At 34.9% G+C, this 13,201-nt stretch overlaps 1 protein-coding gene across 1 annotated transcript in view; it reads left to right on the forward strand.

The window, feature by feature from the left end:
• Positions 1-13,201, forward strand: part of ULK4 (unc-51 like kinase 4) — a 249,784-nt gene that overhangs the window by 46,917 nt on the left and 189,666 nt on the right. Inside the window, exons 19-20 of the mRNA XM_067292453.1 lie at positions 1,454-1,537; positions 11,375-11,536. Coding sequence (XP_067148554.1) covers positions 1,454-1,537; positions 11,375-11,536 — 246 coding nt within the window. The remainder of the gene's footprint in view (positions 1-1,453; positions 1,538-11,374; positions 11,537-13,201) is intronic.

Here is a 13,201-nt window from a genome sequence, read left to right on the forward strand (position 1 = left end):
ATTATTGTATGCAAGTTACTTCCAAGGAAAGTTGTACCATACCTCTTAATAGAAAATTAGCCGAAATAAAGCTTAAAAAATGGGAGATATCAACAGAGAAAATGAGCTTCTGTTATATAAGTTGCGAATAAAGGTTTCATTTATTCTCAATAAAGAAGGAAAATGAATTTTGGGAAGCAATTCAGTAATAGTCTTTCCCCACTAATGTGTCATGCTTTAGTTAAATACCTGACATTATTGCATCTTATGTGTTGAATTAGTGTAGGCCACTTGGAAATCAGAAAATTCAGAAAATATAATTTGTTTCTGCATTGTTAACCTGCTACCTTGTGCATCCTATGCTTTTTATTATAAACAGTTAATTAGAATGCTAAAAATAATTTGCTAATATAATCAGTTCAATAAATGTATAATTTCTGAAGGAATGGTTGCTTATCATACTTATTGAAACTAGCTGCACATTCGCTTTATGGCATATCATCTTATGTATGCTATTTCTCACTTTTTTTTCCCAAATGAGGCTATTCTTTCGCTGTTGCTAATGCCTTGTGTATTAGCCTAAATATGCCTGTTTGCAAGAGATTTTAATTTTTAAGGAAATAATAGATTAGCTATAAAACAGACAAGTTTTTGTGCCAGATGTTCTGGATGCAGGAATGAGGGAGTGGAAGAGAAATGAATAAAGATATAAAACAATTATAAAGTTGTTTACAATTTTAAATTCTAAACAATCTTCATTTGTTTAGAAAATCCAAAGTTCCTCCTTTAAATTTGAAATTACATTGTGGGAGTGGGGGTGTATGTGTAGGAGAAGTGGAGTTCATTAACTTCAAACAGCAGAATCAAGATCCTGATTAAACTAGCAGTGAATTAGCCCTTCTAACAGGGTGATTTCAAGGAAATATACAGAAGGATCTTGGGCTAGTGTTGGTTTGTACTGAAGGCTATTCCATATAGTAAGTTTTATTAAACACTTTGCATTTCCCTGAATAACTTGAATACTTTTTCCAAAGGAAATTTACATTTTTTTTTAGTGCACAGACAAAAGTAACTTTCTGTTTTGGTATAATTAAATCACATTTAAAGAGAAGTATTTTTCACTTCCAATAATCAGTTGTCTCCTTCTGAATCAATCAAAATGATCAAGAGGAGTGTGAGATCATTTTATGTGTGTGAATTAGATGGAATCAATGAAAAGCAAATATTAGGACAAATTCCATTATGGATCTTGGAGAATATTAAAATAAGGTAATAAACATCCCGTTTTTTGTGCTGCACATGAAATAACATTAAATAGTAATAGTGCCCTGGAATTTAACATATTTTCTAGCATATGTTAATTTGAAATGTATATAATGTGAATCTTATTAAGAATCTGTTACCTATTTTTTATGTGGGTGAGATTACTGTGATTTTTTTGATTCAATCACTTGTGCTGTTGGCCTCATTGCAGGAGGAAAAAAAAGACCACCCTAGAGAATGCTGGGTTGTTCCCTTGGCTGCTTACACTGTGCTAATGAGGTGTCTTCGGGAAGGGGTAAGGCTCTTTCAATGTCCTCAGTAGAATTTCTCCACTGTAATAGCCCTTTAGGCATTGTGTGAGGATTGTAGCCCGCAGCGCTGCAGTACCTTGTCAAGCAAGTATTGCTCTAGAATTTAAATAATCCTGATAAGACCATGACTTAAGCAGGAGAAGAATGCAAAACTGCAGTGTCGTTCTCTGTACATTCAATGTTTATGCGTTGCTGCTTGGGTTTGGGAAATTGTATAGTAAATAAAAATTACTGCTAGTAAACGCTGAGTTTATTCATACTGTGGCTTTCTTTTGAGAAATGTTCTGACAATCTGTACCGTCTTCCTGAAATTTATAGTTCGTACAGTTTATTTTTTAACAAGATTTACTTTCTACCTAAGAAGTGGCTGATGATACACAGGTATTTAAAAACTGCACTGTTATTGGATTATTAGTGCTCTTCTGAGGCCTAAAAGTAGTAACTAGTTTTTCCTGCTACATGTGCTGTGCTGTAGTCTTCATTTTTCTTGGTGATGATTTAGCTATGTTAAGGGAAGAAAAGCATGCATATAATTCCAATTTGTAAAATGAAAAAGAATTGAGTAGAGTGTTGGCATTTATGGTTTATTTGAGACCAGTTGACTTTATTTTTTCCCAAGGCAAAGCTAAAGGCAGAAAACATGACGGGGAGTTGGTGGAGGTGGGGAAAGCAAGATAAATACCTCAATTTTTTTTTTTTCCTTTTTTCTGGGATCTTTATTGCCTACAGATTGTGATTAATGGTGGAGGTCTCTAGATGCATTTCAACATCTTCAAAACTTCAGGTGATCAAGAACACACAACTGTGTGTATATTTCCAGCTCATAGTTACAGTAAGATGCCATTGCAAGGCACTTTTTTAGAAGCTATTTATTGCTATCTGTGAATATTCAGTATATAGGAAGTAAATGGAAACATCCATAAGAAACTAATTTATTCCAGTACAATGAAGTAAATTCTTAGTCCTGAAACGAGTCAGAATTTTCTTAGTAATTTATCTTCACATATTTTTCTTGGAAAAAAATAACACACAGTACATTTTACTTGCAACTATTTGAATTAATACCTCTGTAAATTTAAAGTTAGCAAGTAAATTAACCAAGCACACTTGTGAATTTCTACAATTTCTGTTTGTGAAAATGCTAGAAGTTTGTAATGGCATTGTTTTAAGTAGTAATGTTTGTATTAGTACAGTGCATATGTGGTAATACAAATTGCTCTATCTTAATTGTAGCTGCCCCAAGTTCCTGGAACAGCCCAATTTGAAGAATCAAAAATATACATAAATACATGAAGTACCTCACAACATCTGGGAATGGAGAGAGAATCGTACCACACACTAACTTTTATAATTTCTTTTGTTGCTTTTTGCTGCACTCATGTTGCAGCCTTCTCTTTATCCTGTGTAACTTCTTTACAAGCCATCTCTCTTTCTTGGAAAATGGTGTGGCAGCATCTAAAACTGGATGGTTAAAATTACATTAGTGTTAGGCAGCTGTTTGCAAGGTTGCAAGCTGTTTGCATTTTTAAGGAAATAATAGATCAGCTATAAAACAGACAAATTTTTGTGCCAGATGTTTTGGATGCAGGAGTGAGGGAGTGGAAGAGAAATGAATAAAGATGGGAAAAGTGAGAGAGAAGGATTTGAAAATAATCAATTCAATTTATGGTATTCCTTTTAAATATTTATTTATATTTGTTTCAAAGCATGTAGAAGTAAGACTACTGGAGTAGATGCATCCAGGATGATGATGTGTCAGTCTCTTCAGTGTTTCTAAGTATTCAGTGAAAAGGAGATCTTACAGTCTTTAACAACAAAAGTTAATAAAAAAATTTGACTCCGTGAATTTTTATAGAAAGGTCTGTGCAGTGTTATGAGAATGACTTAAAATATAACCAGAAATCTTTCAGAAGAAAATCTTAACATATTTAAAGCTGTATAATCATAGAATAATTTAAGTTGGAAGGGACCTCGAGAGGTCATCTAATCCAACCCCCTGCTCAAAGCAGGTCTAATCAGGTCAGATTGCTCAGGGATGTGTCCACTTTAATCTTGAACACCTCCAAAGATGGTGATCTCACAACTTCTCTGGGCAACCTGTTCTAGGAGGGGACCACCCTCATAATAAAGAAGTTTTTTGTAATATGTAATCGGAATTTTCTATGTTCCAACTTGTGGCCACTGCCTCTTGTCTTATGGCCATGCACTTGTGATAAGATCTGGCTCCACCTCCTCTGTTGTATTCTCTAATCTGGTAGTTGTGATATCTCCCCTATACCTTTTCTTCTCAAGGCTGAACAGACCCAGCTCTCTCAGCCTCTCCTCATATGTTATATGCTCCAGCCATCTGACCAACCTGATTCCTTTCTGTGATGAGGAGGTGACTGGTGTTGTGGACAAGGGGAGGGCAGTGGATATGGTATGCCTCGACTTTAGCAAGGCTTTTGACCCGGTCCCCCATACGCTCTTTAATGATCAGGATGACAGGATGGACTGTATTCTCAGCAAGTTTGTGGACAACATCAAATTTGGGAGTGAGGGTGGCGTCAATATGCCGGACAGCAGGGCTGCTGTTCAGAAGGACTTGGGCGGACTGGAGAAATGGGCTAACAAGAACCTCATGAACTTCAACAAGAGCATGTGCAAGGGTGTGCATTTGCAGTGTGGGTGCAACAGCACAGGCTGGGGGCTGACTCTCTAGGAAGCAGCTCGGCAGAAAACCTGGCCTGGGGATACTGGTGGAGAGCTGAACATGAGCCAGCAGTGTGCCCTGGCAGCAAAGAAGGGCAACTGCATCCTGGGCTGTATAAGCAAGAGTGTAGCCAGCAGGTCCAGGGAAGTGATCCTTCCCCTCCATTCAGTGCTGTTGAGACCGCACCTGGAGTTTTGTGTTCAGTTTTGGACTCCCCAGTACAAAAGAGAGAGTTACATGATAGAGTAAGTCCAGCAGAGTGCCACCAGGATGGTCAAAATAACTGAAGAAAAAAATCCCTAATGTTCAGAATTATTTTTTATTTCATTGCCAGATATGTTAAAGAGCATGTTTAATATTTTCTAGTTACAATCATATAGTCTTTTGCACTGAGAATAATGTGCTATCTATGGACACAGTCATGTAAAGAAAATTAAGATCAAATGCCTTTTATATATGTGTGTGTGTGTGTATATATATATAAAATACATATAGTGGGTTTTTTTGTTTTTTTTTTTGAGCGGATGCAAATTGTAGAACAATTTAGGTTGGACCTCTGGAGGTCATCTGGTCCAGCCTCTTCTCAAAGTAAGGCCAACTTTATTAGTTGGATCCAACTTCAAATTTTGATTAGGTTGCTCAAGGCTTTATCTAGGCAAGCTTTAAATAACTCCAGGGATGGTTATTCTACAGCCTCTCTGGGCCCCTGCTTCTGTGTCTGGCTTCTCTCACTGTGAAGCACATGTTTCCTTATTTCTAGTTGGAATTTACCTTGCTATAGTCTGTGCCTGTTGCCTCGTGACCTTTCATTGGCACCACCGGGAAGAGTCTTGCTCCATCTTCTCTATAATGATCACATCTTCTCTATAAGGTTGTGGAAAACGGCTATTATCTCCCCCCTTTAGCTTTCCCTTCTTCAGGCAGGACAAACGTAGCACTCTCAGCCTCTTCATGAATATCATGTGCTTCTGCCCCTCAGTCGTACTTGTGGTCCTCTTCTGGACTCACTCCTTTATGTCAAAGTCTTCCTTGTATTGGGGAACTAAGCCTCCGAATGTTGTCTCACGCTTCAGAATAGACGGGAATAACTACTTCTCTCAGCCAGCTGACTGCACCCTTGCTTACGCGGCCCCGTCTGCAGTTAACCTTCGTTGCCACCAGGGCTCACGGCCGACTCGTGTTCAGGCTGCTCTGCTGCCCTTCTGGATCCTCCTCTGCCCTGCTGCTCTCTAGCCAGGCAGCTCCCACCTGTGCAGCTGTGCAGGGTTACTCCATCCTAGGTGCGAAATTTTGCAACTGTCTTTTTTGAATTTCATGAGGTTTCTGTCTTCCCATTTCTCTGGCTCAAAATCCCTCTTACATTAGCAATTAACAAATTAGAATTAAGTTTAATTAAATCATATATTGATTTTAATTATTTTAAGCCTATTTAATAAAATTTTATCTCTCAGTATGCTTTCTGTAGTTAATATGTGTATGGTCTCTGTGTTTATGAAAATGACAAACTAATTTTTTGGTAATAAACTTTGCATTACTGCACTGGGTTAAGTATGTGCATTATGAAATACTTTCATGTAATCTTTTATTGCCAATTAGGAAGCTTTATTTGATGTTTTTAATAACAGTTTAAGAAAGTAAAACTAATTTACGTCATTCAGTACCATAGTTTATATAACCTTGAATTTCTTAAGATAAGTTGGCTGTTTTTCAATTCCATTAGGAATTGCTCTGAAGTGTGCTTGGATCTCTGGAGTTCTAGTAATAGTTGTAATTATCAGACCAGACTTACTCACGGAAACAGAATAATAGAGGCAGGAGAAAGTTTGAAATGTGCTTGTGTCCCTTTTATTTGCCTGTAAAGAAACAAAAAGTTCAGAAAATGCACGTAGTATCAATTTTGCATACCTTCTATACCTGAAAATTTAACAGTAACAAAAAGTATATAGATTAAAGGGCTCTTAGGACAGTAAACTAGTAGATTGGAAAATACTTTTATCAGTAGGGGAGCACAAGTTCAGATTTGCTACAGTTTAACACTGATAAATTGAGATGGAAGTTATTTTTGGTTCAGGCAAAGAACAGGCTTGTTTGATGTTGTGTCAAAATAAGGAAATTGATATACTCATAAATAAGTCAATGACAAGTCTAATTTGACATGTTTAGCTTTGGTATAATTTTTCAGTCTGTCAGAATCCATGTGGTAAATGTTGGAACCTTTGTCTACTAACCTTTTACAACAGCTTTTTCCAACAGAGTGACACACAATTCCTGACATATAGGCATTTGCATTTGTGTCCAAGTTCAACTTCTAAATGTTTGTGTGTAGTCACTCAGATAGCAGGGTCCTGATTTCTACAGTTAAGGTGCTTAGTTCCTACAGCATTAAAAATAAGATTATTTAATGTACACATTCTCAAAACAGAGGCTTCTGAAGATTTTTTGGGGGGCTTTCTCTTGTTAAATTTTGTCTCCCCGCTGTCACTGTCTATCGATGTTCTTACGTTATGTAGTCACTTTTTTTCAGAAAGGGTACTCCTGTTTAATATTAACCACATAATGCTGATGTGGCCACCCTTTTTCCTTTCATCCATTTTACTTAGTTTATTCAAAACACCTTTGCTAAAGTTACCCTTGTCTGCTTCACTCTAAACGTATTGTCCCTTCTCTTGTTTTAATCACACTGTTGGCTCTGCATATATTTTTTGCTTTTCATTATGATATTTAAGGTTCAATTTAAGATTAACTCAGTGAAATCTCAGCTTTATTTTCTGCCTTTCATTTTCCTTTCTTCACACTTCAATCAGCTCACCTTTCTGCTTCCACTCTTTTCTTAAACTCTCAACTCGTATTACTTCCACAATATGTTTGCAAGGATAAATTAATATATACAGCTATAGCTAATAAACTGTGTCTGACTTTTAGAATGTGCACTATCCTCTCATTTGAAAGCATGACACCTGGAGAACGTATTTTAATTGGAAATGGTGAATGAGGTTACAAAGTGCAATTTTCTGTCTCTTTGATATGCATTTTTCAAGGTACCATATAAGCAAGATTATTAATAAATTACAGCTTGCCAGTAAGTTACAGTACACACTTCCATCTTTAATAGGAGTTCTTCCTTAATGAGGAAACAAGATAAAAATCAGAATTTTTTGGTTCTGAACTAATGAGAAATTTTAACAATAGAAGATAGCCAAAAAATGGTTAACATTTAATATAAGGCAATATAGTCAGAGGGTAGAAATCCTCATGTAAAATAAGTAGTGAATAACACCTCTCTAAAGTTTGTACACTAACAGGATTCTTTCTCTTTTACATTTGAGCCTCATTTTTCCTTTTCTTCCTTCTATTTGATAGTTACAGTGACTTAGTGGTAATTTTTTTGTAGAAGGGCTCAAGTACAATACAAAAGAGTAGCTTAAAAAGGACATTTCTGTTTTGATGGTCACTGTTATTGTTCCTGTTTACCTAAGGAAACTTTCAATATTACTGGAACATACTTTATACGTAGGTTAGTGAGTATTAGAGGTATAAGGTCCGGTCCCAGTTTGACTTCTGTAGTGAACTTTGCATTTGTATGAGTCTTTACTTGGAAGGTATGTTCTTAGCCAGAACAGTGCCTTTACAGTGGCTTTGGAGAAGAAAGGAGAAGAGAATAATATTATGACTATTTTCTCATAGAATACAGGACAGTCTATACTATAAAAGTAATAGTCTGAATCATACACATTCAGACTTCTATTTCTTGTTTAGGTCTCTAGTTTACTGACAGAATTATTTATTTTTTCCACAAAAGGTATATAAAAATTTATTTCTACATGTTCATTCTTCTTTGTGAAGGATTTATATTGCAAATTATAGTCAAATGAGATTTGATTCTTATAATCGTGAATGCTTAGAATCATGCAGGTTTATTTCATTAAGTTATGTTTGTATTTTCATTTTGTCTGTCTTTTTAGATTAAAGGAAGAACTATTTGGAAGTTGATTTAGAATAATGATGGACTACTGTCTTATTTCCTAAATCTTTCAGTCTGCTTCTCAAATGTTTCTTTATCAGTATTGTGCTTTATCTCAAGTATATGTATCTATACACAGTATAGTATGAAAAGGTCATAAAATATTTTATGCTCAAGGTTTAAAGGATATTATGATATTTTTATGTAGTATGTTCTTTAAGGTAATGACTGTATCTTCAGTGCCTCTAAAATCTGTGATGCACTGTTAGTTCTTCCACAATGAAAAAGAGTATCAAGTAGATTGTTATTTCCAAAAAATGAAAGTAGATGTGTTGATAATTTTGATTTGCTTCATTTCTTTAAAAATTTGAATAAAAAGACTTCATTAAAAGAAGTTTTCCTTTAGCAGTTTACATCTCTTTACCCTTTTGGTATTTGCTTTCTCTCTTACAGCTCATTTTCACTAAACATCTGTGACTCTAATCAAAAACAGAGTTATCTGCAAGTGTTTAACATGACTGAAATTTAGGAGCTCTAAGTGCATTTTGTAGAACTAGTTGAAATCTAAAAATAGAGAAAGTAGACTACATGCTTCTTCTTGATACAGTTCTATTCATAGGTTTAGGTTTAACGCAGTTCATGATATGGCAGAGGTTAACTGTTACATGGAAGCTCTTTACTTGTATCTTGAAGATCCAGTTCTTTCCACTAACATAGCTTATGTGCTGGTAACATGACAGGATGACTCTTAGTTAAGAGGCCAAATATTAGTTTAGCTCAGACTTCCCTTCCAGAGACTTAATTAAGCAGAAAATGGTACAGGTCTTGTTGCTTAGACAGTGCTTAGGAATAGATCCCAGAGGGGCTAAGATAGACATCTCAGGTGACAGCAAATGGAATTACTCTGACAGCCTCTTTGAGTTTATAGAGCACTGTTACGATGCATGACCCTTTTCTAGCCAAGACAGTAGAATGACTGGTTATCTGGCACAGGTTGTAACTCATTTCAGCAGCAGCTAAAAAGAACAAGATAAAACACACATTCAGGACCAAATTTTGTTAAGAAAAGTTAGAACTGCATCTGGAGATCTGTTAGCGTTCATAATAACCATTATCTGCTGCATAAAGCTTTTATTATGGTTGGTTTATGGGATTTTAGTGTATTTAGTAAGTGTTGTTGACTGTTCAGAGCAGCAATGGAGCTCCAATTAGTGTTCCTAGTAATTGTTTAGCATGTAAAAGAGACTTAACTTGAATACGAATGTTTTAATTATGGAGTGGATTTTAAATGCTTTAGTCGATAAATCTATGCATTTTTTAACCTTACCTGTGCAAAAAAAATAGACTGAAATTCAGAAGTATATTTCACTGAAAAAGATTAAAAATTAATATTATTTATAAAAAGTTTTGAGACACCTAATTTTGGTAAACATATCTGTGTATCTAGGTCTTTAATAGACTGAAATGATAAAATATATTGCAGTATTAAAAACTAAAAACCCAGGAACAGAATTTTTTTTTGTTTTCATAGCTGTAAATCTAAGGAAGACCACAGAAATCAGTAGAGTTTTATAACATAGGATAACCTCTTTAGCAGGAATTGGCTTTGGTATCTCTTTTAACTGTTTTGAGCAGAGCTGCAGTTCTTCGTGAGAACAGGAAGGATTAGCATGAAAATTAGTATGAATAAAGCTTTTTTGACAGCATTATACTAGAGTTTCCAAACATTTCTACATCAATGTCTGTATTTTAGAACACTTAGGTCAGTGGAAGGAAGAGTTGGTGTAGAATATATTTTTAGTGAAATGAATGTTGTCCACTTCTTTTTTGTACTTTTATACTGCTTTCTGAAAGGTTTCATTATTATTGCTCACAGTTGTTGGTGGTTCTGATTGTGAAGATAAATGTCAGAAATCCAAAGGGTGGTGGAGATTAGTATAAGAAAGAAATCAGTTAGATATTGTGATGAATTATTTGTGAAGCCAGACTATGAGGTAGCCTTGACAAATTAAATTGATTGTCCTTCTTATGTTAAAAATTCACTCTTGCTGAACTCGTGGATACCATTTAAGTTATTGTTGAAAGACCTTACCTATTCATAGTTACAGATGGAAATAAGGTAAGGCAATGTACAGCCAAAAAACCACCAGCAATGAATCTTCCATTTCTGTTAAGGTAAAGATATCGTACACACTGATTTTAAGTATTACGTTAAACTTCCATTGGAGTCAGTCAGTTTTCTTGAGAAAGACCTACTGCCATATAAAATCCATGATATGCTGATGGCTTATCATTATTCTGACATATTTTTTTATTCCATGGAAGCATTATAGTGTGCATAGCAATATGTAGAATTAGAGTAGAAATTAAAGATACGTGTATAGACTACATGTAGTCTGGATGAATAACTTTGTTTTTTTAATAGAATCATTTGATGACTCTCCACAAATGTTTTTGCAGCTAAAAAGGTTTGATTAGTGTAAAAAAAAAAAAAACAAAAAACAAAAAAAAAACCACTAAGAGTTGAGAATCTGTTAGGGGAATTTAGGAATTGCTGGAGTAAATGGCTCCCAAAGGTTTATCTTAGAAGTTGGTCAAGACTCTGTATTTCCACAGAGGAAGAAAAGGGAATTACAAGATAACCTGACTTGCAAGAATGCTTTTTCTTTATCCTCAGGGGTTATTGGTTGCTTTGAGTCAAAAGGGTTTAATCTCTTTAGTTTTGTTTTTCTTCATATAACTGTATGTCTCACTTATAGTCATGCTATTCAAAGCCTATTGTAGTGATGTATGCTGGTAAACAGATACCTATTCATAAAGCACTGATCACAGGACACCTGTGACATAACACCTTTTCTTTTTTAGTGACTGCATTTAATTCAGGCTGATCATTTGGAGTTGAAAGATTTTGTATTAAATTATATTTCTATTAATTGTCTTCTTTACAATAGAAGAGAAAGTGGCGGCAGAATAGGATTCATAAACAATTTTCTCAGAAATGGTTGCAGTTTCTTGTGAAATTACTTTTCCAAGCTTCGAATAAAATTAAGAAGCCATGCTAAGACAGTGTACAGTGAATAAAACATAGGCATAGTAGTTAGTTTAAAAACAAGTCAGAAACACTAAAAATGTTTGCGTATAAGCTTTCCTTTCCATTTACCCCTCTAGGAAGAGCGTGTAGTGAACCATTTGGCAGCAAAAATCATTGAAAATGTTTGCACTACTCTCTCTTGCCATGCACAAGGATTTATTACAGCAGAAATTGGACCTGTGTTGTGGTACCTTTTCACACATTCTACAGTAGATTCCCTGAAGATAACTGCTGTTTCGGTAAGAAATTTCCTTTCATGATATTGACATGTTTTGGGTATTATTTTAAAAGTTTTGAATATTTTGTATGGAAATTGAAATGTTTTGGAGCATTTTTGTGTATGCATATTTATATTTCATATTACATTAAAATATATTTACGTATATTTTGGAACTAAAAATTGAACATTTTACATTCCAGAATTTATTGTTTGAGATGTTTTTCTTAATGTTAATTCTGTAAGAATAGAATAATTGTACCTGTTCAAAGATGGCTAAAAGGTGGGTCTGGGAGGATGTGCCAAAGTTAATTGGCTTGCAGGGTTTTGCTGTCATATTGTTATACTTCTCTATGGCAATATCTTGTAAATAGTACTTTGTCCTTGTTTATATTCATCTGACTTCACTGAGAAAACTTATAACTGAAACCTAATATATCTCCTGGTGTTGAAAACAAACATAGCACAAAGTCCCTGGAAGTTCATCACTGCTTTGAGCATATGCTTTCTTATGCTGCTGACCATGACTGGCATTTGAAAAGTTTAATTCTTTCAAGGAATCAACGAAATTCTTGCAAAATTGAAATTTCTCTTTTGAAATATTGCATCTTACTTGAGGAATGATTATTTTTTTAATACAGACAGCCTTAGAAGGTGCATCTGAAATCATTATGTTTCTTTCTATACAATTGTCAGGTCTAGTCCCTGCCCTGAAGGGTTTATAAGTTAATATAGGATGATGGTAAGACAAACAAAGGACTATGACATGGGAGCACAAGGTTTGGAACAAAGAAATTATTGTTTGTGAGGTAGACGGTCTTTGGCAGGGCTGTGAATTTAATCTACCAGTACAGGTAATCCTTTAGAATTGAACAATAAGTTGACAATAAATTAAGTGTGATAACTGGATGCTAATTTGCTGAGTAGTGCTCAGGCTCGCTGATGAGTTTGCTGTTGGCTTTCCAGATGGAAAACAGTAGTGTTGCTGCGGCAGCAGCACGTACTTAGAAACATCTAGCACTGAGGTAATAAAAGACACGAGAGATTTAAAAATATCTGGAGTGACTGAAGAAATAAATAGTAGAAGAAATATATAATTAAAAAAATATATTTATTAAAGGTGTATCTCAACATGTATTTGTGGCAAACTGTTGCCTGGGAAACCAACTACTCAAATACTGAGGACGTGTTGACCTTTTAGAACAGTAAATTTAGTTAGTAAAATATATTGACTATTATAGAAGCATTTGTGGCATCTGAAATTCTTTGTAAAAACTTTGTCTTAGTACTTCTATAAGTAGAGGATTCTCAGTCTCTAAATATGTGGAATGTATGTGTAACCTTTAGAGCATTTATAGCTTAAACCTGCTTTTGAGTCTGGCTGGTAGGCTGCTTTTTCAGAAAGGCTCTTCTTTGAAACCTTATCCATATGAGCTGTGAATTGTATGTTTATGTCATGACTGTATAGATGACCAAAGACTAGAGATTAGAGTCATGATTTTCTTTGTGTTGAGTATTTAAACAAGTCTGCTCAATCATCTCTCATACCACTACTTTTGCCATAAGGGATGGTTTTTACCTAGTGCTTTCAGTTCTTGTCAGTGACTTGACTGGATAGCTGTTATCTTTGCTACTAGATCATAGCTCTTTATTTCTTTTTCTTTCAATTTGTCCTGAAGTTCTCCTC

The sequence above is a fragment of the Apteryx mantelli genome, chromosome 2 (genome assembly GCF_036417845.1).
Source record: "Apteryx mantelli isolate bAptMan1 chromosome 2, bAptMan1.hap1, whole genome shotgun sequence".
NCBI classification, from domain to species: Eukaryota; Metazoa; Chordata; class Aves; order Apterygiformes; family Apterygidae; genus Apteryx; species Apteryx mantelli.